The sequence below is a fragment of the Oreochromis aureus genome, linkage group 18 (assembly GCF_013358895.1).
Source record: "Oreochromis aureus strain Israel breed Guangdong linkage group 18, ZZ_aureus, whole genome shotgun sequence".
Taxonomy (NCBI): Eukaryota; Metazoa; Chordata; class Actinopteri; order Cichliformes; family Cichlidae; genus Oreochromis; species Oreochromis aureus.
In genome coordinates this window covers 18,014,769-18,040,929 of record NC_052959.1, presented here as the reverse complement: position 1 = coordinate 18,040,929, position 26,161 = coordinate 18,014,769, and the positions used below count along the sequence as shown (strand labels likewise).

At 41.2% G+C, this 26,161-nt stretch overlaps 1 protein-coding gene across 2 annotated transcripts in view; it reads left to right on the top strand.

The window, feature by feature from the left end:
* Positions 1-24,319, top strand: part of LOC116318668 (voltage-dependent R-type calcium channel subunit alpha-1E-like) — a 61,544-nt gene extending 37,225 nt beyond the window's left edge. For both annotated transcript variants that reach the window (XM_039602330.1, XM_039602331.1), the window contains 27 exons: positions 1,265-2,032; positions 2,625-2,905; positions 3,155-3,287; positions 4,086-4,215; positions 6,935-6,994; positions 7,126-7,232; positions 8,355-8,451; positions 8,547-8,707; positions 9,859-9,996; positions 10,125-10,326; positions 10,412-10,576; positions 12,677-12,787; positions 12,876-12,956; positions 13,200-13,319; positions 13,443-13,508; positions 15,043-15,134; positions 15,269-15,443; positions 15,540-15,667; positions 15,930-16,026; positions 16,451-16,556; positions 16,698-16,805; positions 16,891-16,991; positions 18,645-18,748; positions 18,837-18,933; positions 21,078-21,213; positions 21,377-21,531; positions 22,501-24,319. In XM_039602330.1, the coding sequence (XP_039458264.1) occupies positions 1,265-2,032; positions 2,625-2,905; positions 3,155-3,287; positions 4,086-4,215; positions 6,935-6,994; positions 7,126-7,232; positions 8,355-8,451; positions 8,547-8,707; positions 9,859-9,996; positions 10,125-10,326; positions 10,412-10,576; positions 12,677-12,787; positions 12,876-12,956; positions 13,200-13,319; positions 13,443-13,508; positions 15,043-15,134; positions 15,269-15,443; positions 15,540-15,667; positions 15,930-16,026; positions 16,451-16,556; positions 16,698-16,805; positions 16,891-16,991; positions 18,645-18,748; positions 18,837-18,933; positions 21,078-21,213; positions 21,377-21,531; positions 22,501-23,025 (4,444 nt within the window). In that variant the 3' untranslated portion in view covers positions 23,026-24,319. The remainder of the gene's footprint in view (positions 1-1,264; positions 2,033-2,624; positions 2,906-3,154; positions 3,288-4,085; positions 4,216-6,934; positions 6,995-7,125; positions 7,233-8,354; positions 8,452-8,546; positions 8,708-9,858; positions 9,997-10,124; positions 10,327-10,411; positions 10,577-12,676; positions 12,788-12,875; positions 12,957-13,199; positions 13,320-13,442; positions 13,509-15,042; positions 15,135-15,268; positions 15,444-15,539; positions 15,668-15,929; positions 16,027-16,450; positions 16,557-16,697; positions 16,806-16,890; positions 16,992-18,644; positions 18,749-18,836; positions 18,934-21,077; positions 21,214-21,376; positions 21,532-22,500) is intronic.
* The last annotated feature ends 1,842 nt before the right edge of the window (positions 24,320-26,161 follow it).

Sequence of the window (26,161 nt, the reverse complement as noted above, 5' to 3'; positions counted from 1 at the left end):
AAACAGACACTGTGAAACAGAGATCAGTGGAGGATATCAAAACAGTAGCAACTCTAGCATGCCATGCACATATAGTAAAATACTAGTGTCCACAAACAGCTGAGGCTGTACTTCTTTTTGCTGCTGTTCAGCAAAACACAAGGGAGCGCCGAAGGGTGTGGCTGATGCTCCCATTTGTTTTCATTTGAAATGACGGTGCTATATTGTGACACCACCAAAGTCTCTGCAAGCTGATTTGTTACCATATGGATCAGGACTAGCTGCTGCCTGCACACCTGATCTACTCTGATCACCAGAAAAACATAACAAAAATCCCCAAAGCGATGCGATGTCAGGACACGCCTGCATAAACTCCCTCTTACTGGTCTCGGACTCTAGCTGTGACACTGAATGTATCATTTGTCTGTTACATATTTGAATGTTAGTCTCGTAAGTGCTGCAACAATCGAGGTGCTGATTTGATGTGTATTACAGTGTTCTTCTGGCTCCATCATGTTGTCTTGTTATATGCTTGTTACGTGGCACTGACCAAAATGTCGTGTTCGATCATATCAATCGATCATCAGCCATCAAGATCTTTGAATTTTGAATATATTTAATGTAAAACGCCCAAAAGTATACAGCGGCCTTGAATGCAAAGTGTGCATTATGATAAATTAAATGGTAACTTCAGTCCTCTTTTGGATTAAATTGCAATTACAGTTTGTTTTCTGGACGCGTTTTGTTCGGTGCCACAGCAAATGTTCTGTGTATGTTGTTAAACACTAATGTCTTGTTTTCAAATAATCACTCATTGATTACATGGACAACAAAAGAATCTGAATACCAGTAAGTATAACTGTATGCATCTCTGTCACACAGAATTTCTCTCTTGAGTTTTCCTACTCAATTTCCCGTAGATGTTACACAATGTTTGCACCTTGATCCTGCACCCTTCGTTTTTGTTCTCGTGGGTTTTTGTTTTTCTCTTTTACTTTCGATCTGTCCTTACTTCTCAGGCATTGTTTGAGTTTTTTGGATGCCTTTGTATTTTTTGCACATTTTTTTTTTTCTTGGAAATTTTTTTGTGTGTGTTACTAATCAACTAACATTATAAATTCACAGAAAAGGTCTGTCCTTTTCTTGCAACTTTTATTTTACTTGTTTGTTTTTTTTAATATATTATTGGTATGCTAAATGAATACTAGTGTTCATGTCTTTTTTGGTCACTAATTCCTTAAGATGAATTGCAGAATATTTATTTCGAGTACATTGTGGTCCTCAGTGGCAGAAGAAGACCCTACCTGTATCGGAAACGTGCGATCCACAGGGGGCGGCCTACCTTTCCAGATGAACCGGATGGTGCACTGGCTGCTGCAGACGAGCAGCCCCTAAATGGCTCCAACGCCTTTGCCAACCGCCGCGAGAGGAGGAGAAAGGTTAACATGTCGGTGTGGGAGCAGAGAGCCAACCAGCTGCGCAAACGGCGCCAAATGGCGAGCAGAGAGGAGCTGTTTGCCAGCCCTACAGAAGACACAATCGAAACTCCTACCATTCCCCACCACCCGTCCAACGTTTCCCCAGAGGCCAGCCCAGCTCACCTACCTGAGTCACCCATGTCGGTGGGGATGCCCCTTCCCGAACCTCCAATGTCCATCTCTATTCCCATGCCGGAGCCTCCAGCAGCTGAACCTCTGGTAAACCTCAGCGAGGAGAAGACGGGAGGACCAAACCACCGGGCGGCAGGTGGTGGCAGACACAGGATGGCCCGAAAGTTCAGGTCCAGTCAGGCGCCGGAAGATGGAGCCCGTCATAGACGCCACCGCCATCGCGAGGCTCGCATTGAGGCGAAGAGTCTGGACTGTACGCAAACGCCACACGAGGTGCTACATATCAGAAGGTCGCTCAGCCAGGAGAGAAAAGTACTGGACGAAAGAGAAGAAAGGGAAGAAAGGGAGGACAAAGAGAGAGGAGAGGAAGAAGGAAGCTCAGTCCACGATGACGGGACATGCATCATCAATCCCTATGCAGAAGTTGGAGAAGATTGTATAAGGTAAGCCTGCTCTCATGTATTTCTCGACTGGTGGAAAGAAGCTAAAGTGTTTTAAATTTTAGGTCATTTGCATTATTTTATTTATAGATAATATTTTTTACCTTTTATGCTATGCTATGCTTAGAAATAAACACCAAAGGATTACGAGGTAGGACACTCGTTCAACAGATGCAACAAAGAAATGTGTATATAGATACCGCAAAGCTGTGGCACAGTTTCTTCATGTCATGAAAAAAATTGTATTGTTACTTCAATTTAAGTTTATTCTGGAGCAGTTATGTAAAAAGCAAAATTAATTTGTTCTATAGTAATTAATTTAAATGGTCAAACGTTCTTGGAGAGCAGCAACATGGCGTTAATACAGAGCAGAGCAGACCAGGCGTCAGTGACAACAATAAAGGAAAAGCTGGGGTGGATGTGGGTTGCAAAGAGGATTGCATCAGCTACCTGACGTGGGCTGCTCTTGAGGTGATATGTTACCACCTGATTTATTAGATTATCATTGTGCTCAGCTGTACTTTGTGATCTGCATGAATTAATGCCATGCTCGGTTTTGGTGGGTTTTTTTTGTTGTTGTTGGGTTTTTTTACAGAGCTGCTGAATGCAGTGCAGATATTCCCGATCCTCCTCAATGTGAACAGATAGTGGACAGCACCTGGTCAGAGCAGGTTGAGGGTGGTCACTCAGATCAGTATGAGCCACTGTGCCAAAACATCCCAGTGGAGACTGCTTTAGAGGCCACAGAGTTCACTGTGAGTGCTATAGAGTCAGAAAACCGTAAGGCATCCATCAAACGGGACAAGTCTAACCTGGAAGACAGCGTGACCATCGAAATGTCTGCACAGCCACTTCTGGAGCTCACACCCATGACAGGTAGCACTGTGACCACTTCTCATTGCAGTCCTACTGCTTTGCACAATGCATCACAAAGTGGGATTTAGTGTCAGTATCACTGTACCACACTGTGTAGGCGTTCTTGACATCTGATAAAAGTGGCCACTAGTCTTTTTTTCCCCCCTGAATCCACTGTGTTGGTGACTCACATTGTTCTTCCTTTGTCAGCTGTTCATGTACAGCTAAAACATTTTTTTCTTTGCTCTCATGTGTCTGTCTGGGGTTTAGTGAACAATAAAGAGTTGGAGGCATACCAGTCTGACCAGGATGAAAATGAGGAGGAGACAGAGGAGGAAGAACCTCCAATTCCTCCAAAACCTGTACCTCCAGACAGCATGTTCATCTTCAAGGCCTCCAACCCGTAAGATGTAGCCCAATCCTCCAAATCACTGATTATCTGATGGAATACAGTACTATGTAAAAGTCTTGAGTCACCCATCATGTTTTAAAAAGATTTCAGTAGGAAAATGAGAAACAGGTGCAATGATTTAGTGAAACGTGCAAATATACAGGGTGTATAAAGTGAAAACAGAGCATGTACAATACATGTAGTCTTCATAGTTTATAGTTATGAGTCAGTAATTGTCATTGAGGAAAATGAAACTGCTACCAATCAGATACTTTTCAGATAGTATTTCATGATGGATCAAAATCTGATGGCACCTTCTGCATTCATGATCCCTTCAGTTTTGGCAAAATCTCAAACACCACTGAGTGAAAGGCAACCCCAGATCCACCACCATGTTTTACAGATTGCCGTAGACGCTCATTGATGTACCTCTCTCCTGACCTCCTTCATGCATATTGATGATGATTTGAACTAAGACTTTAAAATTTGGATTCATCACTCCATGAGACCTGTTGTGACTAATTTTCAGCACAGTTCTTGTGTAATTCAACATATAACAGCCTTTTCTCCCCGTTTCCCTTCCTTAATATTGGGTTATTAACAGCTACCCTTCCACACAGAGATTTCTGATGAGGCACTTTAAGAAATTACAAGAAAGTTTGGCTCCTTGAAAACAAAAAAAAATAAGTGGTGACTCCAGACTTTTGCACAGCATTTTAAGTACTTGCTTTCTTCTTGTTTGTAGTAGCAGTAGTTGTTTTTATGCATGCCACTCACGCAGTTATATACATCTTCTTTGTTGTAATGTAGCATCAGGAGGATTTGTCATTACGTGGTCACTCTCCGCTATTTTGAGATGACCATCCTGCTTGTGATCGTGGCGAGCAGCATTGCGCTGGCTGCCGAGGACCCTGTGTGCACTAATTCAGACAGGAACAAGGTGAGCTCAGACAACAGCTGTCTTAAATGATCATCAAATCACCCTCAGATGTCTTCCAAATGGCATGAAATGTGCTCATGAAGTTGTAGTTCAGTGCAAGTCTTTTAGGTTTGATCTCTAGTTGACATAACACTGTGTCAGCAACAATGTGCTGTGACACATTTGCTATCGCGCACATGCAAGGTGGCAAGCAGCAGCTCTGCCTGCCTGATAGCTGCGCAGTTTGTTTTTCACGACTTTTCACTTTTCTAAGTAGCACGGAACGTGTCAAGAGTGACCGAATAAGGACATATGAGTAAAATCCACACTGTGCTTTGGTAGCAGTCGAGTCAGTCAAGTCAACAAATGCTGACAAGTGCTCAACAACATCAGGTTAAAAGGGATTAAATGAAAAGTAGGCACAAATCCCCATCAAAGAGTCATTTTAGATTTTGCACAGTAGCTGCTTGCACTCACCAGTGCCTCTATGGTGGTTAACACCTTCCCCTGACATACGGAAAAGCACCAGTTTAAGCCTCAAGGGGTCAAAAGCTTGTGTACTGCTAATGCTCATTCTAAGTCTGTAAAAATGGGAGGATTGCATCAGGATGGGCATCTGGCTTAAAATTTGTTCCATATCAAGTATGCGGATCCATCTGCTGGGGGGACCCCTTGGGAAGTGAAGGAGCAGCTGAAAGTACCCGGCTACTTATGCTCACTGGACACTTCATTAGTTACAACTTGCTGCTACTGGGTTGGGTTCAGAACTTCCTTAATTCCCAGTGGCAGAGATTCAACAAGGTGCTGGAAACATTCCTCTGAGATTTTGGTCCATACTGACATGATAGCGTCAAACAGTTGTTGGAGACTTGTTAGCTGTACTGCCGTTTAATCGCATTGCAAAGGTGCTCTGTTGGATTGAGAACTGGTGACTGTGGAGGCTGTCTGAGTATAGTGGTGTCATTTTCATGTTCAAGAAACCAATTTGAGACAATTTGAGCTTTGTGAGATCAGAAGATGGGTGCACTGTGGTGTGAAAGGACTGGCATGGTCGGCAGCAATAGTAGACTGTAGTGCAGGAAAATTTCAAAATTTCACACCTTTACATGACCACCGCCAGCTCAGGCTGGCAGGATGGCAGGCCTGCAAGGCAGGATGGGTCCATGCTTTGATGTCTGTGCCATTTCTGACCCTACCAGTTAAATGTCACAGCAGAAATCAAGACTCATCAGACCAGACAATGCTTTTCCAGCCTGCACTTTTAATACAAGACAGGATGGATCCATGCTTTCAATTTGCTAATGTCAAATTCTGACCAGGCAACATTTGTCCAATCTTTTATTGTTCAATTTTAGTGAGCTTGTATGAATTGTAGGGGCACCCGGTGTAGTCTTCTGCCCATCTACTTCATGGACTGACAAGTTGTGCATTCAGGGATGCTCTTGTGCGTACCTTGGTTGTAACAAACGTAACAAACTTCATACCTGGCTGAGTGTGTGGCAGGTCTTTTGTGCATTTCTGCAGGAACTGGAGAGGAGGCGTGGCTTATTTTTAACTAACAACACTGGCAGCACCTGGGCGCTGAGAGCTCAGTTCCTGAGTTGTTCTCCTCCCTGAGACCCCTTTTTAGATTTTGGTTGCTCCTTGGTTTGTTCTCTTGCATTAAACAACCTTGCCATCTCTTCACTCATGCACTCGTTTACACCACTGACAGTACTGACCACACACTTTGTGGTTAGTTTAACTTATTTTCTTGTTTAAAATCAACCATTTTCTAATTGTGTGCATATCCCTTGTAGTCATTGCTCTGTGCCCCAATTTATGACCCTCAGCTACTGATAGGTCTGATTACTAACAGCTTAAGCTATTCTCCACTGACCTCTGGCATCATTTTTGCCCAGAAAACCAACACTCCCTGGATATTTTCTCTGTTTCTGACCATTCCCTGCGTACCCTAGAGATGATCGTGTGGGAAATCCTATTAAATCAGCAGTCTTTGAACCCAACACAGGTGGTAAAAACCCCAATGCTGTCAATGGAGCCATCAGAGTGTGTGTTGTGTGGATCTTAGTACTCTTCAAGGACAGCAGAAGAACTTAAAGGGGCATTCCACCAGTTATGCACATAAAAATAAGTTTACTTATAGCACTGCTGAGTTTGTAAAAACAGCTTAATAACAATGTTATTAAGATTACTTCTGGAGCCAGTTCTGACAATTCCATCAACTTGCATTTTGGGGAATGTAGGATCCAGCAGAAGGATTTTGACCCCATGAGTCACTCAGCTGAATGGAATTGTTAAACGACATTACTGGAGCATCTCCTTGAGAAATATCTGGGCTTGTTAGAGCACCAAACAACACTTGTTTTGTGTGTCAAAGTATGCAAAGTGTCCCAGAGCCAGACAGAGTAATTAGAATTTCTGTCTATAATTTTCTCAGTTGAGTAATTGAGTTGGTTACCTGGAGCTACACTTTGACACCGCTCACAAATGTACTGATTCATTCTAAGAAGATGTGTCCTGAAGCATTAAGGTGGATGAATCATGCCAACTTGATGCTAGCAAGTTCATTGCCACTGGCTGGACGGGAAAAATGTAAATTTTATTTACTCTTGAGGCGCTCTACGCGTGGTTGTAAGAGTGTGTACCGTCACTGATACTAAATGCACCTCAGAAAAAGCTCAAACTCTGGAATGAACTTTTAAAAGTCAATTTTTTCCCTAATTTTGAAATTATCCAGGTCCTCCGATATTTTGATTACGTCTTCACTGGAGTGTTCACCTTTGAAATGATCATCAAGGTGGGTGGCTGAAACATTTTCTCCTCTTTCATCACAATTTCAATGACTTCACCTTTGCCTTTACTGTTTTCTCTGAGGTGTTGGTCCCGGTTTGTAACCCATCCGTGTGGATGTGTGTGTTCGTCCCCCAGATGATAGACCAGGGTCTCATTCTGCACGATGGCTCTTATTTCCGAGACATGTGGAACATGCTGGACTTCATTGTAGTGGTGGGAGCTCTGATTGCTTTTGCTCTAACGTGAGTCACCATACAGTGCTGCCTGTCGATGACTAATGAGTGATTCACTGCAGCAAACAGTTTCGGAGAATACAGTATTGTATTAAACGACTTTCCCTCAAAGACTCGCGCGGTGCAAGTATGGAGGCATGCGAAGACCTGTACAGCGCTCAGATTTAACTGTTTTCTCTGTGTAATTTGGGTGGTGTGGTTAAACTTGGGTGGTGTGTGTCGCAGCCGTGGTTTTTTGTTTCTTTACTTTTGAGTGCGAAGATTACTAACTGAACTTTTTGTGCTTTTCGTTGTAATGTAGAGAATTGCATGTTATTTTCTCTGTTGTTGATATAGCTGTGATCCTTTGAGCTTTGCTCACAGTGTATCTCTTTTTTTTTGCCTCGTTTTTTTTTCTCTGTTGTTCCTGTGGATATTATGACTGTTGGGGCTCCCAGCAATGTGATGGGGTAAAAATTTCAGTCACATTAAATGTAAATGTGTCCCATAAGCCACTCATATTTCTCATGTTTTCACGTCTTCTGATTTGTTGTTTTCTACATTTAAAAAAAAATTATTTTTATTATCTGCCTTTTGTCTGTTTGCTTTTGATTTTGTCACATTTTGACCTTTGACTCATACAACGGCAGAGCCTGGCAGGTATCAGGGGGGGAAAATTGCTGATAATGAGTCATTTTGTCTATCAAGTCATCGGTTTTGCATGAAAATGAACATAAAACAAAAGATCTGCGAAATTAAAAGTTTATATTAATAAATGTTTGTTTAGTGTTCCAGTATCTGCACACATAGCTCATGACAAGGCTAATACAAAGATAATAACATTAATTCTCAGTGTGATGTAACTTTGATAGAATAAATATATTTATTTGAAGCCATAAGCATGCACAAACTACTAGTGTAATTGAATGAATTTGCAAAAATATTTGATTTAAGGGTTGAAATAATACAAATTATCAAATATTTTACAGCTGAAATCTGTCAGGCTCCAAACATACACCCTCAAGTTGAATGTTTCCCCATTCATTGTGTTTACATTTAGTTTTTACTGTTTTTTTGTTTTTGTACTCGTCTGTGTGCATCAGTCTAACCGTACAGCTATGTTCCTCAGTGCTATATTTCCAATGTCAACAGAAACAACAAAGGACGAGACATCAAGACGATAAAGTCCCTCCGAGTTTTGAGAGTTCTGCGGCCCCTTAAAACCATCAAGAGACTTCCTAAACTCAAGGTGTGATGCAGACATCTGCGAACAGTCTGCTGTTCTGTTTTCTGGTGTTGGTGCACCAGTCTTTGACAGATTTTATTTGTCTTTCTCCTGCGCAGGCTGTTTTTGACTGTGTGGTCACATCTCTGAAGAACGTTTTCAACATCCTCATTGTGTACCAGCTCTTCATGTTCATCTTTGCTGTCATAGCAGTGCAGCTTTTTAAGGGGAGGTTCTTCTATTGCACTGACAGCTCCATGAATACAGAGAAGGAATGCCAGTGAGTGAACTCCGCTTCACCCTCGTCTGTTCCTACATTAGTGTTTTTAAAAATATATATACTTTATATATCTGAAACTCCTCCTACACGCTGTCACTCAAAATATGCTTATTTGAATTAGATGACAAGGCTAATACCATCCTTACAGCCATGTGAGGAAGAAAGTTTTCACAGGACTCTATGAAGTCCTGTGAAAACACTAAGTATACCATTATTGCTTACGCAGGATTTAAGAGGATAAGATGCTCAGATTCTACAGTCAAATGTGAGTCCATCTGTCTAACAGCTAAAGCTTGGGTCATGCAAGACGACGCAGCAACAAAGAAAAGAATCAAGGTGTTGCAATGACCCAGTCAAAGTCCAGACCTCAATCCGACTAAAATGCTGTGGAGGGACCTTAAGAGAGCTGTGCATAAACTAATACCTGCAAACCTCATCAGACCGAAGCAAAATTCTTCTCCAATAATGTGAAAGTCTGATAAATTCCCACAGAAAACAATTACTTCAAGTTATTTCTGCTAAAGGTGTTTTTTCCTATTACAGTGCTTTCTACTGCTCTTCTGAATAAATTCTTTGAAATCTCATTCTTATGCCTGAGCTAGCTTAACCAGGTTGAAGATGTTATGACTAAGACTGATTGTGTGATATCTTACACCATATATATGGCTTTGGGTTTGTAAGAAAAAATCTGTGCAGCATTGTGGTGCAAAATCAATATAAATTGTTTTATGGGAGAGTATTACTTGGTTTTAGACTCTTTAAACAACTTCAAGGAAACCTATCCAACAAAATCACAACAGGAAGAAAATAAAACATATAAAATATTTTTAAAAAGGGGAAAAAACACGACTTTTCTGACAGCAGCGTCAATCAGAGAAAATACAAAAAACTTCAACTTCATGACAAAAAGAAAATCCTCCAAATTGAAAGCAATGAAGCAGAAAATTACAAAAAAGGGCCCAAATGGTGCAGCTTTGCAGGTTCTTATATAACCTCAGATATACTGTCATTGTCTGCAGATGCCAGTGAATAGCATGAGAGTAACAGTTACTTGTAACAAAGGCTTTAATACTTCTCTTTTTGTTAAAACCGCTGGTCTAATCAGTGAATTAAGTGAAATGATGACCTCTGGGCTATTCTATTCCCCACAGAGGCTACTACATTGACTACAGCAGAGACAAAAAGGAGGTGAAGAGGAGAGAGTGGAAGAGACACGAGTTTCACTATGACAACGTCTGCTGGGCTCTGCTCACTCTGTTCACTGTTTCAACTGGAGAGGGGTGGCCTCAGTATGTCTCCTTGCGTGTTTATAGGCTTTAAGCTCAGTTTTTCTCAGCACAAAATTGCTTTTTATGACTTATATGTGCTATAAATGACATGAATCAACCACAGGGAATATGATTTTTTTTAAATGTAGGGTCCTCCAGCACTCTACAGATGTTACAGAGGAGAACATGGGGCCCAGTCGGGGGAACCGGATGGAGATGTCAGTTTTCTATGTGGTCTATTTTGTGGTCTTCCCGTTCTTCTTCGTCAACATTTTTGTGGCTCTTATCATCATCACTTTCCAAGAGCAGGGTGACAAGATGATTCAGGAGTGCAGTCTGGAGAAGAATGAGGTACGGAGCTGTGACAGCATTTCACACAAATTCAAGTAATTAGGCATCATCTTTTCACACATAATGCTCATTTTCTCTCCATCAGAGGGCTTGCATTGACTTTGCCATCAGTGCCAAGCCGATGACCCGCTACATGCCCCAGAACAGACAGACCTTCCAGTACAGACTGTGGCACTTTGTGGCGTCGCCCTCGTTTGAGTACACAGTGCTCGTCATGATCGCCCTCAACACTGTTGTTCTCATGATGAAGGTAAGCGGTTCATTCAGTAAATGTGGAACAGTATCACAAATCATTTTAGATTGATTTCCCAAAGGCCCAGAGAGACACTGGTTTAATTTCATGCCAGATTTTTTTAAAAATCAACTTGCACAGACTTGAAGCTCAACTGTAAACTCTAAGTAGCCTCAATGAGAAGTGACTTTAAACCTATCTGTGCCATATTGTACCCATCGGGCCACCAAATAAGCTCAACCCAGGAGACATGGACTCCAAAGGACCTCTGGAGGTGTCCTGTGTGTAGATCACGTTGATTGTTTTTTTCTGGCAGATGCCACAGATGCTCAAGCAGACTGAAATCAGCAGTCTTTGTCATTTTCCACAAAAAATGTGTGACTCGTCAGACGAGGCCAACTTCTTCCTTTGCTTCATACTCCAGCTTTCACATTCATGCACCCATTGTAGCGCTTTTACATTGAAGGATCAGCATGTGCACTTTCTATCATAGCCCAGCTGGCTAAGGTTTTCAGCATTTTTTGCTGTAGCTGCTCTTCTGTGACCTCTACTGCCCCACAGGTTTACCAGTAGTCCTTCATTTTTACCTCACTAAATACAAACTGCTGCATAGTGGGAACAGACGAGATTTGGTATTTTGACGCTGCGCTGATACTCTTGTCTTGCCGTCACATTTTTTTCCGTGTTGCTCATATATCGCAGCCTCCCTGTTTTTTCCTCTGTCAAGAACTGACTATTCTGCAGCTCTTGTAACAAAAAATGCAGTTTACCTGTTTTTTTTGTTCTTTTTTTGTGTGTTACAGTGAGAATCTGCTGATTGGTTGTACACAGTGTGCAGGTTTGAAGATTTATACCTAAAAGCAGGGACTGTGTTTTTACCTACAGCTGAAATTTGATGGCTGACTATGAGAGAAAACCTTAGAAGGTTTCCAGTAGACATAAGAGAAGATTTACTTTGTATGGTATTCAGTAAATTTACTTCATTTAATTTTAATTAATTAATAAGCAATTGCTTTACAATTGCTTTGGTAACTAGCAGATTACCACAGTCGCAGTAGTTTACATGGAAGATGCTGAGTTGTCTGCAAACACTTGCAAAGTATTCACAGAGGGGTGAAACTGCAGAAAGCACAATGCAAACATTCGATTTCAAAGTAAAAGTTGCACCTTTTGAAATGTATTGGTTGCAGCGGAAAGGCACAACTTTCACTCAGAAGTTTCACTAAAGCTCAGTAGTTGACGAGTGTTTGCAGACAAGTCAGCGTCTTCCATACAAACTACAAACTACCAAATAAATCTCAAGGAAGTTTTTGGTGCAGCAACCAGTCCCCAACCTGCTGAGGATTACACATCTTTTCTTGGCAGCCAGAGGTTGCTAGGGGGTTGCCGGCCGGTCTCTGTTTAACAGAAAATAATTGCCACAGTCCTGCACGCTTTATCTAGTTATAGGCAAATCCAGATATTTAACGAGTTTCTGGGATTGATTTTAATCGTTTGAAGAGTTAGACAATGTCTGAGTTTTCCTGAAGTTCAAAATCCTCTAATTATAAAGTTTTGTCTTACTTTTGTTTTTGCTTTTGTTGTGTTTTAATTGAACTTCAGTAGAAACCTTCAATTTCCATTGATCTGTCTTATTTCTTTGCTGTTAGTTGCATTTGTTCAGTTTGTTTTGTTGTCTCTTCTCTTCGTTGCGCTCTTCAATCGATTGAAAGGTTGAATTACACAATAAAAGAAAAGAAAAACTTTTTTTAAACAATACAATTCAGTACTTTTCATGCTCACGTTCATGTGTTGTGTATACGTGAGCTGTGCTGTGAAGCTTGCCTTGTCACAAGAGAAAGTTTTTGAGCCACCGAATCATAAACGCAAAGATAATGTAACTGTCAATACGTGTGTGTAAACACATTTTCTATTCATATGGATTGTCCGTCCGTTTTAATTCTTTGTATAGCGTGCTGAAATTAAACTTAGAGAGGCAGCTGCAAATCCATCATTACGACCTTTAAAATTATGCTCGTCATGCTCACCAAAATGTCACCAATAATTTACTAATTATGGTAATAACTGATTGATTGAATGTCAGATTGACCTTTTGGCCTGTTTTCTTTGTTCTTGCAGTACCACTCAGCCCCGGCAGCTTACGACACAGTCCTGAAACACCTAAACACGGCCTTCACTGTCCTCTTCTCCATGGAGTGCATACTGAAGATCATGGCGTTTGGTTTAGTGGTGAGCAGAACAAAAGACTTCAGATCACATTTAGCTGAATTTCTCCATGTGCGATGGAATTAATCGAAGCGTTTCCTTTTTCCTGCAGAACTACTTTCGAGATACTTGGAATATTTTTGATTTTATTACTGTCCTTGGCAGCATCACAGAGATAATTGTGGATTTACAGGTAAGCCCCTGCCAAGACACCATTCGTTTTCACACTGTTGTGACCCAAAAACAAAAAGACAAGAGCATAGTTTCTTTCCAAGCTTCCTGGTGTGTTACCCTTCCTCCAGACACAACTTAAGTCATGTTGTGATGAAATTCGCCATCTGTGTTTTACATCCTGTCTCTCCCTTCTGTCTGCCACTCTCTGTCTCTCTCTCCTTCTCTCTCTCTGTCACCCTCTCTCCAACCACGTCTGTCCCAGTCGGTGAACACCATCAACATGAGTTTCCTGAAGCTTTTCCGAACTGCCAGGTTGATCAAGCTGTTGAGGCAGGGTTACACCATCCGTATTCTGCTGTGGACCTTCGTACAATCCTTTAAGGTTTTCCCACTACCTTTGTTTTTTATTATTTTAAAGATTTATGTAATATGCTGTAAGATAATATAACAAATTACAAGAAGTTAATAACCTGATAACCTGTATTTCCTGTTTCTTCTCCACCAGGCTCTCCCTTATGTCTGTCTTCTTATTGCCATGCTTTTCTTCATATACGCCATAATTGGAATGCAGGTAATATTTTCGATAATTAAACTACATCACAAATATCATAACAAACTCGTGGCTCTCACTTAAGGTCTGCTTGTTACTATTTATTCCTCCAGCCCTTCGATAACTTACATGAGTTACATCAGTGGTTGACAAACTTTTTAGAGGTGAAACAACCCAACAGTTTTTATCAATAAAAAGAAGGATTCTCCTTAATTTAGCATCATTTCTGTACATATTTTTTTCCTGGTATATCCATGCCCCATCAGTGGGGCCACAGCTTTAAAACATCATGGTTATGTACAGTATAAGATAATCAAAAAGCATGGACATCATATACAGGATATTTATTTAGTACTTACTCGTGTCTGCACTGTTATTTGTATGAGCTAGTTTGATCTTAACTGTTTCTGTACATCCATGAGTTACTTTGAGCCATTTTTATACTATGCTTGGTTCTGCCTGAGGTTTCTTCCTGTTAAAAGGGAGTTTTTCCTTCCCACTGTTGCCAATTGCTTGCTCAAAGTCCAGTTTGATTGTTGGGTTTCCTCTGTATTATTGTAGGATCTCTGCCTAATACTATAAAGCATCTTGAGGCGACTGTTATTGTGATTTGGTGCTATATAAATACAATTGAATTGAATGAGTACTAGTACATGCTTATGCTAAGGTTTTGTTTGGCCTGTTCATGCTGTTGGCATGCTGATATAGTCACATTGAGAAAAATGGTAGATGTTCTTTATATGCTCAAATTGGTCATTTATGCCAATCTTTAGCAGTAGTTAATACCTTGGGATATACATGAAGTGTTGTAAAACTAAAGGATAGGATGCTTTAGTAAAGTGTGCTGCATAAAGTCTAGAAACCGGTCATTATAGTCTATTGCTAGATGGCTGTCAGGCTGTGTAAGAGCATTGTAATATACATGTGGATCAAAATTAGATGCTATTGTCACAACATGAAAATGACAAGAATCTTTCATAAGGTGATATAGGTGCGCAAATGCTTAAAAATAGGTAATTGGAGATCATTTATCCCAATTTCAGGAGTGGGACCACACCTCATACACGCGCCTTCCGATTCTCTGTCTATATATGTCTCAATTCATGCTCACGCCGTCTGCCATTATCTACTTCAAATGCTGTCAAATCTGTAAGAGGATATGGTCCCAACTAGTGAATTTTTGCCTGTTGCTACAGTACGTGGTTGCTAGGGATCATGATGACATCATACTTTCTCATATAGATAAAAACAATCAGGAGTCTAGGATGTACTTGTGTGCCAAGTTTGGTTTCTCAACTCCAGATGGTCTAAGAGGGGTTCGTGGACAAACAAACAAACAAATGCACAGACAGAGATTTTGTGTATTATAGTGTGATTTACTGATTTAGTCCTATTGTTAAAGTTTGTTTCTTGGTCCCACCTCTTAGGATTGTTTTAGTGTGTTATGTGGATATTTTTATTGTTTGGACTCTAGAAGATTAGCAGCTGCTATGGGAGAAGCTACCAGCTGTCCAGGAAAAACTATGAATTAACTGAAGCCAGCTGTTTTCTGCAGGTGTTTGGAAACATCAAGCTGAATGACGAGAGTCACATCAACCAGCACAACAATTTTAAGACATTTTTCAGCGCACTCATGCTCCTGTTCAGGTGAGCTCAAAACTACATTTAGGCAGTGCTGCTGTTCTGAGTAAAGCTCCTTTGTTGGTGTTTGGTGTTCATCATCTATGAATGTGTTATCGGTCAGATGTCAGCTGGATATTTGTTTGTGTTAACACCACCAGGAGTGCTACAGGGGAGTCCTGGCAGGAGATCATGCTGTCCTGTCTGTCAGGGCAGGAGTGTGAACCGGACCCCTCCATCGCCCCCCTCACTATGTCTCCAGACCACGAGGGCGGCTGTGGGACCGACTTTGCTTACTGCTACTTTGTGTCCTTCATCTTCTTCAGCTCATTCTTGGTCAGGACCAACAAAATAAGAAAAATTTGCCTTTTCAGGTGTGTTGCACTCTGCTGTGCCTTCCCTCTTAGGTTCTTGCCCTTGTGTTTTTTTAAGATGCTGAACCTGTTTGTGGCTGTGATTATGGATAACTTTGAGTACCTGACACGAGATTCCTCAATCCTGGGTCCCCATCACCTGGATGAGTTTGTCCGAATCTGGGGGGAATATGATCGACTGGCGTGGTGAGACTCGCTCTTTTATCAGTTTGTGATTCGAAGCAGACCTGATCAACATTTAGGTACTGTCTTTATCCAGCAGAGGGCAGCCAAAGAGCATAAATGTGAATGCTTTGATTTTTGAGTGTAAGGAACACGAGCTGCTTTTCATCAAGTCCACAGTGGCATTTAGTTTCATCATTCTAACTACTTTCAGAAGAAAAATCTGCTTGTTTGCATCTTCTGTCTGCACATCCCCTCACTTCTCGTTCTTGCTTTCACTCTGAAGCGGCCGCATCCACTACACGGCCATGTATGAGATGTTAACACACATGTCACCACCCCTGGGCCTGGGTAAAAAATGCCCTGCTAAGATCGCCTATAAGGTATGAAAACTTTTTTTTAAACACAGAAAGGCCAGATAAAATGAAAAGTGAGAGTTTGGTTATATAAAATAAATATAACACACAACAGAAAGGGCATGGCAGCTATTAATTTTGTTCAGTTATTCAATTTTAAAAATGTAGAGAAAGCAAACGATTGGTCTTTGTGAGGTTAAAGAAGTCAGTGGTTATGTGCAAATGTTCGTTTAAGAGTGTTTTTATGTGACTTAAAAGGTCGCTGGAGGTATTGATTGATTGATTGATTGATTGATTGATTGATTGATTGATTGATTGATTGATTGATTGATTGATTGATTGATTGATTATACTTTATTCATCCTGAGGGAAATTGGGTTAAGGCTGCCAGCCGTGCCAGCGCCGTCTAACATAGAAACTTTCCCTGTTTCTTCGTCTTTGTCTCTGGCAGAGGTTGGTGTTGATGAACATGCCCGTGGATGAGGACATGACCGTCCACTTCACCTCAACTCTGATGTCACTCATCCGCACAGCTCTGGATATCAAAATAGCTCGGGGTTAGGGTTATGATTGCTTTAGTTATCATTTATCTGCTTTTCTTTTGATTTGCTGAGCAGTTAATGTCTTCAGATTTCACATTTTGTTCCATCAACAGTGCATCATTAAAAAAAATGGTTAAAGGTGAGTGTTTGTCCCAGGTGGTGAGGACCGTATCGCTCTGGATTCTGAGCTGCAAAAGGAGATCAGTATTATTTGGCCTTATCTGCCCCAGAAGACATTGGACCTACTGGTACCTATCAACAAAGGTCTGGCTCTAACTAAGAAGGTGATTCTCACTGTAATGCTGAGAGATGAGCAGTGACAACTAATGGAGTGCTCCTGCTCTCACAGATACTGACATGACGGTGGGGAAGATCTACGCTTCGATGATGATAATGGATTACTTCAAACAGAACAAAGCCAAGAAGCTCAGGCAGCAGCTGGAGGCTCAGGTCTGCTCAGCACGTCACTATGAACTCTGTGACACCTTCTTTTTTGTAACTTCAGTTTTTTATAACTTTACTTTTTTTTGCACCCAGTTTGTTCAGGAGGAAGAGTAAGCTATCTCACCCGACTTTTAAAGGGGACCTATTATATATCCAGTTCCTGATTGCTTTAAGTTTAGGTTTCTTTTGTTATGTACCATTCCTTAAAAAAATTCTTGACCATATTAATGATATCTCCTATCACCGATGTCCTACGGAGCCAAAAACAGCTCTGTGTCCGAGCTTTTCCCTCATAGGGAGTACTTGCTCTTTGGCCATGTTAAAGACAGGATGTTTCTAATTTTAGACATACTGTGCAAATACAAGACACAAGACACATCCTGGTCTAAAATTAGTCCAAGAGTCCTCACAGTGTTAATGGAGGCCAAGTTAATGACATCTAGAGTAAGCATCTGATTAGACACCATGTTACTAAGATTTTTAGCACCATAAAATAACTTCAGTCTTAACACCTAAAGAGAGATTTAAGAGAGGGAAGCATGTATTTTGTAAACAGAAATGGTCCCAGCATGGATCCCTGTGGAACTCCATAATTAACCTGAGAGTGTGAGGAAGACTCGCAATTTACATGAACAAATTGGAGTCTATTAGATATGATTCAGACCACTGCAGCGCAGTACCTTTAATACCTATAGCATGGGGGCACAGAGCCATTGCAGGGGGAGCACGGTATGAAAAGGGGGGGGAAACAACGCTTGGACACTGCTAGCATAATGGACAGGTTTTTGACGGGGCTCCCACACAAACGCAAAGCATGAGATGAATCATTGCTGAATATGAAGATAGAGACAAAATACTGTCACTGTTAATCTGAATATCTGCCATTCTGCAATTCATCTCATGTAAACAATAACCTGGCGCACAGCGTGACGTGAAAAAAGGCACATACCTTTCACGTTGCGTTACGAACTCTGTATTCCTCGTCCACACGTAAACGCAAAAAAGGAGTTTTAACAACTCTCCGTTTTCGGTGATTCGAAACGCCGTTTATATGTGGACAAAGGTCCAAACGCATAGAAACAGCTGCGTTTTCAAAAATAACCGTGTAGGTGTGGACGTAGCGTAAGAGTTAGTAGTTTATTTTCTTACTACCTTTCATTTATTGCAGATTACTTGTATTTACTTAATTGTTTACTAAATGTTTGAGGTTTGAAATAAACCGCAATGGAGCAAAATATGGGTGTGTGTGGTTGGAGGATGTGTTTGTGTGTGCGTGTGCGCGCGCGCAGGGGGGGGCAACATTTTTCTTGTAAAACAAAGGGGGGCCTAGCAAAAAAAAGTTTGGGAACCACTGCTCTAATCTATAATAAAATATTATGGCCAACAGTATTAAACAGGATAAGCTACTGTCAGAGAACATAAGAAGATCATTTGTAACCTTCACTTAAGTGATGTCTGTACTGTGATAAAGTCTGAAAGCTGAATGAAACTCTCCAAATAAAACATTCCTCTGCAGATGATCATTTAGCTGTTTTACAATTGATCTTTGAAGAGTTTTTCAGATAAAAGAAAGGTTAGAGGTTGGCCTATAATTAGCTAAATTAACACAAAGTTGTCACGAAGATGTCTTCAGTCTTTTCTGTATTTGTCTCATTTCAGAAGAGTAGCTTGATGTTCAAGCGTCTGGATGCTTCTGCTCTCCCCGAGGACATTCTGTCTAACCAGCCACTGCCAATGATGCCGCACAGTGCTGGTTCAGCCCTGTGAGTCTGCAAATGCTTGCAAAAGTCGTCTGTACTTATGTGTGATTGTGATTGCCTTTGCTTACTGTTTTTCTCCATCTTGACACAGGACCAGGGGAGGCTTTGTGGCTTTGAGCCCCATTTCACCTCAGGAGCTGTTTTTGCAGCCCATGAGCTCTGACGGTGATGCCAGTCAACAGAATCTGGTAAGACAAAGGACCAATATAATCGTAAAACATAAAACATTATCCCCATGGCAGGCTTTTTGGCAGTGCTTTGACCTTTTAATTTATGTAGTTTTTGACTCAGAGTAATTTGCACTTGAAAGCAGAGCTTTTCTGCTGCTTTGATCTTATGAATAAATGTTACTGTAGCATCAGTGTGCTGCTTAGCTTTAATATGCCAGAGCAAATAAACAAAAGCAAATACTTTAATGCATGTATTATCTTTTTTACTTTAAACTCCAGAGGTGTCATCAAAAAATTCAGCGACTCCAGCCATAAAAATCAAAAATCATACCTGATTTAAATTTGATCTACCTCTTAACGTCATGTCTTTGTGCACCTCTGGATCACTTCCCCGACAACTGGTTTTTTAAAATCTCTCCCTCAAACTCCTTTTTCAAACTCTAAACTTGCTTAGCAAGGAAACATCATCTTCTTTGTCAAATTGGCTGTCTTTCATTCGAGGGTCAACACAGCATAAGAGCTGGGAAACCAGCTGCAATGCAGCAACCAAACAGCAGCTTTCAGTGGAAGAAATCACAGTTCAACCAGAACCATGTTTGTTGAACATTCATGGAGGTTTGCACCATGAATTCATCCCCCAGTGAATGAATTCACGGTCTCAGACTGGCAGCGCTGCTCACTGGCATCACCGTGAAGGTGGGATCAGCAAAATTTAAATAAAGGTGTGTTTTTGTTTTGTTTATTTTAATTTTTATGAGCAGTTTCGCAGAGTGGCTCTGATGGCACAACATACTGTTCTCTAACACGAGATAACTTGAAAATGCAGCTTTTCTTTTGTGCACTTCCTATTTTGTGACCTCTTCAGGATCCTGACCATCAGTTTGGGAATCGCTGTCCTTACAGCAAAGAGTTTTATATTAAAATGTAATAAAGCAAAGTATTTGTTTAGGTGTAACGCCACAAAAATTGTATAAACATGTGATGACTGATGCCGTTTTCTCAGTGCCTTGCAGGGCACCGCATCGCTGCTCTCTATGCTCCTGTGTTTTATTCCTGTGGAAGTTGGAGTCAGAGCAAAGGGAGATTGTCAAACTGTAGATGTCTGCTGTGTCTCTACTGTCTGGTTTTACTGGTCTCTACTGCTTGTCAGTTGAATGATATAAAGTTGATCTGGAATACTTAGTTTGCAGAGGAATGCGTTTGGCCCTTAGACAGGCGTTGTCTGGCTCTGTTTGTATAGCCATTAACACCTAAACATGCATGACTGAATGCACCACAAGCTGAAAAAGTCCATCTTTTGATGTAAGCTGATATCTTTGTTGTCTGTTCTTCTTTTTCTTCACTCCTTGCTCCTCTTTTACGAGCGCACTCTGTTTCTGCTCCCCCTCGAAGTCAGTTTTCCTGTTGCAAGTTCTCCGTCTGTTTTTGGCTGGAATGGCTTTTGACTGGATGGCGATGGAGATGGCTCTGATAGATGGTACTTTTGTCAGTGATGAACTGGCTTTTCTGCCCCTCCTCTCACCTGAACAAGATGTCCATATGCAGCTGGAGTCCTGGCAGGGATGAGCCTGATTGGTGCTCTGTATTTCCTTGCGCTTCCTCTCTTGTTTCTGTACACACCTAGGTGGGCGAGTGCAGTAGGGGGATTGAAGCCCCACTGGAGCTTCCACTAGGGAGGGGCCTGTGTGTGCGGGCCTCTTCCATGCCTCGTCTGGCTGTAGAGTCGCAGGTACACACATCTCCCATGACACGGCTTCTGGGCTGGATCTCGAGGACGTCAGGGGCTGCATGGGCTCTTATGCCAAAGTCTGTCGTACCTTAAGTGCACGTGATGCTGAGAAGTTCAGATCAGTAGAGTTTTGTTTTGACCTTTGTTACTTTGGGATGCTGAATAAGGTCCAATGAGTTGCTAGAACGGGGTGTGATCTTCGAATGCTGTTGCCTCATCTTGTTATGACCATTACTTTCAACCCCAGAGTAAAGGAAAGACTAAACCTCTCAAATCGTTTAGGCTGCACTGCACTTTTGCACTGGCTAAAGCATGAAATATCATTTTTATTGTTTGGATCAAATAATCTGGTGATAACGGAAGTATGCTTACTTATTTCCTTGTGTTTGTGCCCTGTTTTTGCATGTTTGTTGTGTGTGTTTTTAACTTCAAGCAGGCAGAGGTTTCTAGTGGCTCCATGAAGCGATCAGTCTCCACTGTTGCAGATCAACGTGTGAATGGACTTTGGCAAGAGGAGAAAAGCCCCGAGCGAGTCTATCGACCTCGTCACAAGAGCTATAAGGCTGCTGGTTAGTCCTGCTCGCCTGCTGTTAGGCAACTGTGTTCATAGATAATGAAGAGCTGAATTGAATGTAGTCATATGACATTTATATCTTTATTTTCTTTTTCTTCTTTTTTGCTTTCTTGTATTTTTGCACTTCCTGTTGCACTCTTTCCCGAATGTCCCTTTAGTTTCTCGCTCTGAGCGTGGCGACAGGGAGCGCGGTCGCTCTAAGGAACGCTGCCACCTCCTGTCTCCAGACACATCTCGTTGTAATTCAGAGGAAAGAAGCTTGCAGCCCTCACGATCCTCGAGCGTAGAGCGAGCAGATCCCCAAGATAAACAGGTAGGTCAGACACATTTCATTAGGTACACCTATTTAACTAATCATTAACACAAATATCCAACCAGCCCATCACATGGCAGCCACACAATCCATTTAGGCATGTAGACATGGTCAAGATAATCTGCAGAGGTTTAAACCGAGCATCAGAATGAGGACTTTGAAGGTAGTATGGTTGTTGGTGCCAGATAAGCTGGCCAGAGTATTTCAGTAACTGCTGATCTACTATGATTTTCCATTTACAGACCTGAGAAAGATAAAATATCCAGTGAGTGGCAGTTCACTGGAAGAAAATGCCTTGTTGATGTCAGATGTCAGATGAGAATATCTACACTGCTTTGAGCTGATAGGAAAGGAACAATAACCCAAATAACCACTTGTTACAACTAAGGTATGCAGAAAAGCATCTCTGAACCTTGAATCAGAAGACAGCAGCAGAAGACTTCACCAGGCACCACTCCTATGACCTAACAACAGGAAACTGAGGCTACAGTTCTCACAGGCTCACCAAAATTGAAGAAGATTGAAAAAATGTTGCCTGGTTTATTGAGTCTCAGTTTCTGCTGTGACATTTGGATGGTTGGGTAAGAATCAACATGAAAGCACGGATCCATTAGGCCCATTAGTACCATCTGAGCATCATTTAAACATCACATCCTACCTGAGTATTTCTGATGACCATGTCCATCCCTTTATGGTCCGAGTCTATTCATTCATATACAATTTAAGTTAAAGATTCAGAGACCCGTGCAGTGGAGACCCAAATACTGATAAGAAAAGAAGAACACAACAGAGAAATCACCTGCTGTTTTCAGAAGACTGTTACATGGTTGTGTTTCCACCACTCATGTAAATCAAGAGAGTAGGTCATACATTCAAAATGGCCAGAAAAAAATTAAAACATAATAAGTTCTCTTTAAAATGTTGTTATAGGCAATTGTTGATTATTTTTTTCTTTACTTTCGCTTTCAGGGCAACAGCTCAGACAGTCCGGTGCCATCCACATCTGAGTCCAGCACTCCCAGTGGCCGACGACCTCTATCGCAAACTCCAACCCGCTCTCGCCCTCACATCTCCTACTCCCCCCTCGTGTGTCGCACACAAGCCTCCATAGGTGAAGATGAGGATGAACCGGGCAGCCCGGAGACCATGAGGCGGAGCAAGCCCACACGGAAGACCCAAGAGGGAGTCCCAGGGGAGAGGCAAAGCGAGGCCGCCCGGCGCACATCCCCACCTCGACGCTACCCCTCTGAGCCTTTCCTGGCTTTGCAAGAGGACGACCACAGCCCAGACCCCTCTGGTCCCATGGAAACGTTGACCTTCGAGGCGGCCGTGGCCTGCAGCCTGGGACGCTCAAACACCATCAGCACGGCCCGTCCACGCTCGCGGACTGGCTGGCAGGTCCCCAACGGACACTTTCGAAAGCGTCTGGCACAGACAACCTCGGTCGCTAGTTGTGACCCTCTAAGCGACACAGAGGAGGACGACAGGTGCTAGGGACAGGAGGCGCAACATGAACGGAGGAGACAGAATCCCAGAGAGGTGTCACAGGACGCTGTATGACTACATCCAGAGCGAAGGTTAATGCGACTCTTTCTGCATCAGTGCTTCAAGGCCGCGAGCCCGCTGGATGTTTGGTAAAAAAAAAATAAATCCAAAATGACGAAGAACAATACTTCCTGAAACTGTAGTTGCCAATTCACACAGAACACTGACAATAAATAAGGTCTATTTCCTGACTTGTACTTGATGATAGAGAGTAATAATATGTCACAAAAAAACAAAATGGATGGGTCAAATTATGTCATTTGTGTCAATAGGTATTTTCATTTTCTGGAGATGTTGCTCAATGATTCAGTGTTGCTCTAAACAGTATTTATCTGTGGGGTGTGTGAATATGTAACTACATTTTCTTATAAATCTATTGTTTTGTAAATACATCGTGATCATTACACCATCGCCATATATAAATTAGACCAGATCGACACAGCAAGCCATCACGAAGAGGCGATCTGATACTTTACCAGACAATGTGGATACTAATAAGTAACACTCAATGATGCTGGATTTTTTTTACAGTATGAATGAATGTGCAGAGGGAAAACTGCCTGATTTTCCCCCATCATTTTTTTCTTTTTGCTATTGAACATAATAAGTTGTGAGAAATGAATACAGTTATAGAATAACATAGAAAATGATGCTTATTTGTTATTTCACCATGCAGTATTGTAAAGCCATGCCTCCACCGAACCTTAATTTAATTTGGAGATGGTATTTAACTTTTATTTTTACCAATCCAAAAACAAAAAAAAATCCTTTAAATGAGACTTTTTCCCAACCATAATATTTAACATTTGATTTTGGCAACAGGATGTTTAATTGTTTGCCATGAATACAAAATATTTTCATCTAGTTTTGTTCTGTTTTTTTTAAACTGTGAATATTATACGAACCATATACGAACACTGCAGATACACCATGATGCATTTTGCTTCAAATCTCCACATTGCTCTATTACTTACAAATAATGTACAGAGAAATTATGCTGTTTGTATTATGTAGAGAGAGAGAGACAAAAAATAAAAACAGTGTCAGCTGATGAGCTTTAAAAGTAAAGGAATCCTTGGAAAATATTCATTTTAAGGTTTGTGTATTTGTTTTATTTGCCTGATGAAGGCCGATTCTGTGAAACTCACTTAACCAAAAACTTGGAGTTCCTGGAATGCAAATACTTTGTGGATTTTTATGTGTAAAATAGTTGTATATACAAATAAAGGTGTTCACAAGTTGCCATTGTTACTGATTATCTTTTTATTTCTCATTTAGGAGGCCAAGTGAGACATCAGAAAGCTTTGTGATGTCTTGAGCACTGCAATTAAAAACTTCTGCAGAAACCAGTCCAAGTGCAACTATGACTGTCAGTCTGTACATTTAATTCAAGTACTGTGCAAAATTTTGAGCCACACCTTTCTTCATATTTTGCAAGGAAAACGGCAAAGAGGCACAGAAGTTTATTGAAACATGTGCAAACATACATGGAAATACAGATATGATTTGTCATGTATATCCACTATCCCGCACATGCCTAGCCTTGTTTCTCTAACTTTGTGTCCAAACCGCTCAACCCAAGCTGTCCCTCTGATGTACTCATTTCTAATTTAGTCCATTTTCAGACTAAGCATTTTCAGCTCAGCCCGCTGTCTTCTTTTAGTGCCAATGTCTCTAAACCTACACAATAGCAGTTCTCACTACCATCTTGTAGACCTTGGCTTTTACTCTTGCTGCTGTTCGTCTGTTAGAAATCACCCCTGACACTTGTCTCCACCTGCTCCACAGTGCCTCCACTCTCTTCTCCACCTCTTGCGCACTGTTCATTGCTTTGGATGGCTGACCCCAGGTATTTAAACTCTTCCACCTACACTACCTCTACTCCTTGAGAGCTTGAAAAGAAGGCAACTGGACTTTTTTAAGTTTTTGAAGACATTTCACCTCTCATCCAAGAGGCTTCTTCAGATGGTGGAGAGTTCCAGGTTATAACTGTGTGCCCAGTGTGGGCTGCCGCATTGGAGATGGTCCCGAGAGTCACTAACAAACTATTTGTCCTGTGAATTGTCATTTAAGGTAAGTGTGTGAATAAAGGAGTCACTGGGACCAACAGATAATACCCCTGTAAGACACTGGCCCACCTCAACAGGAAAAGGACACTCTTTAGAGGATGTCACTGTTCAGAGAGAAGTAAAGGAGACCATCTATGTCCAGTGTGAATGACCATCGTTGCCATAGATGGTGGCTCAGGGCATCAGCTATCAGCCACCTACAATGTAGTCCTAAGATCCCTTCGCAGGCCTTCCAACTCCCATTGACACTTTGCCTCAGATGACCTCAATAGCTCACATGATGGCTGGGTGGTGCAGTTTCTCACACAGGCTTTATCAGCTGGCCCTGGCATTTATAAAATGGCCCGCAAAAAAAGGGTGTGAATACCCTGTAATTGCGTGGAATTTCAATGTTTGAATTATTTCAATTATTTGAAATGACAAAAAATTCATATTTATATACAAATACTTGAAGGTAGGAACACTAGAGTAAGGTGGTAACAAGTCCGGCTTTTACAGGAAACAAATAATTAAACTAAGTACAGTAGTGCATATGTAATTTTAAGAACTGCATAATTTCCTGGTAATTTAGCAGAAAAACAAACACTATTTCCCCATTTTGGACCATAAGTACTTAACTCATAGGTATGCTGTACTTTCCTGTATTACAGCCAAACTTGCCCAACTTCTGAGTATTTTACAGGAAAGGAGAGACGTATTATCCTGTAAGAAATGAAAATTACAGAGTAAGTAAAACATTTAAACTGAATAATAGAAAATCCATCATTCACACTGAACATAATGAATATTAAATGATGATGTAAAAAAAAAAAATAAAGATGCAAAAGGACAACATTAACCCGTTTCATATTAAGGCCCACGCCCTGAGAAGTACAGCGTACCTACAATGTAAGACTGAGAAATATTGTTTCTCTACAAGATTAACAAACTATTTAAAATTAGTTATGCTGCACTTAAAATTACTTACAGAATAATTTGTGTCTCCTTTCCTGTAAAATACCTGGAAGTTGGGGAAA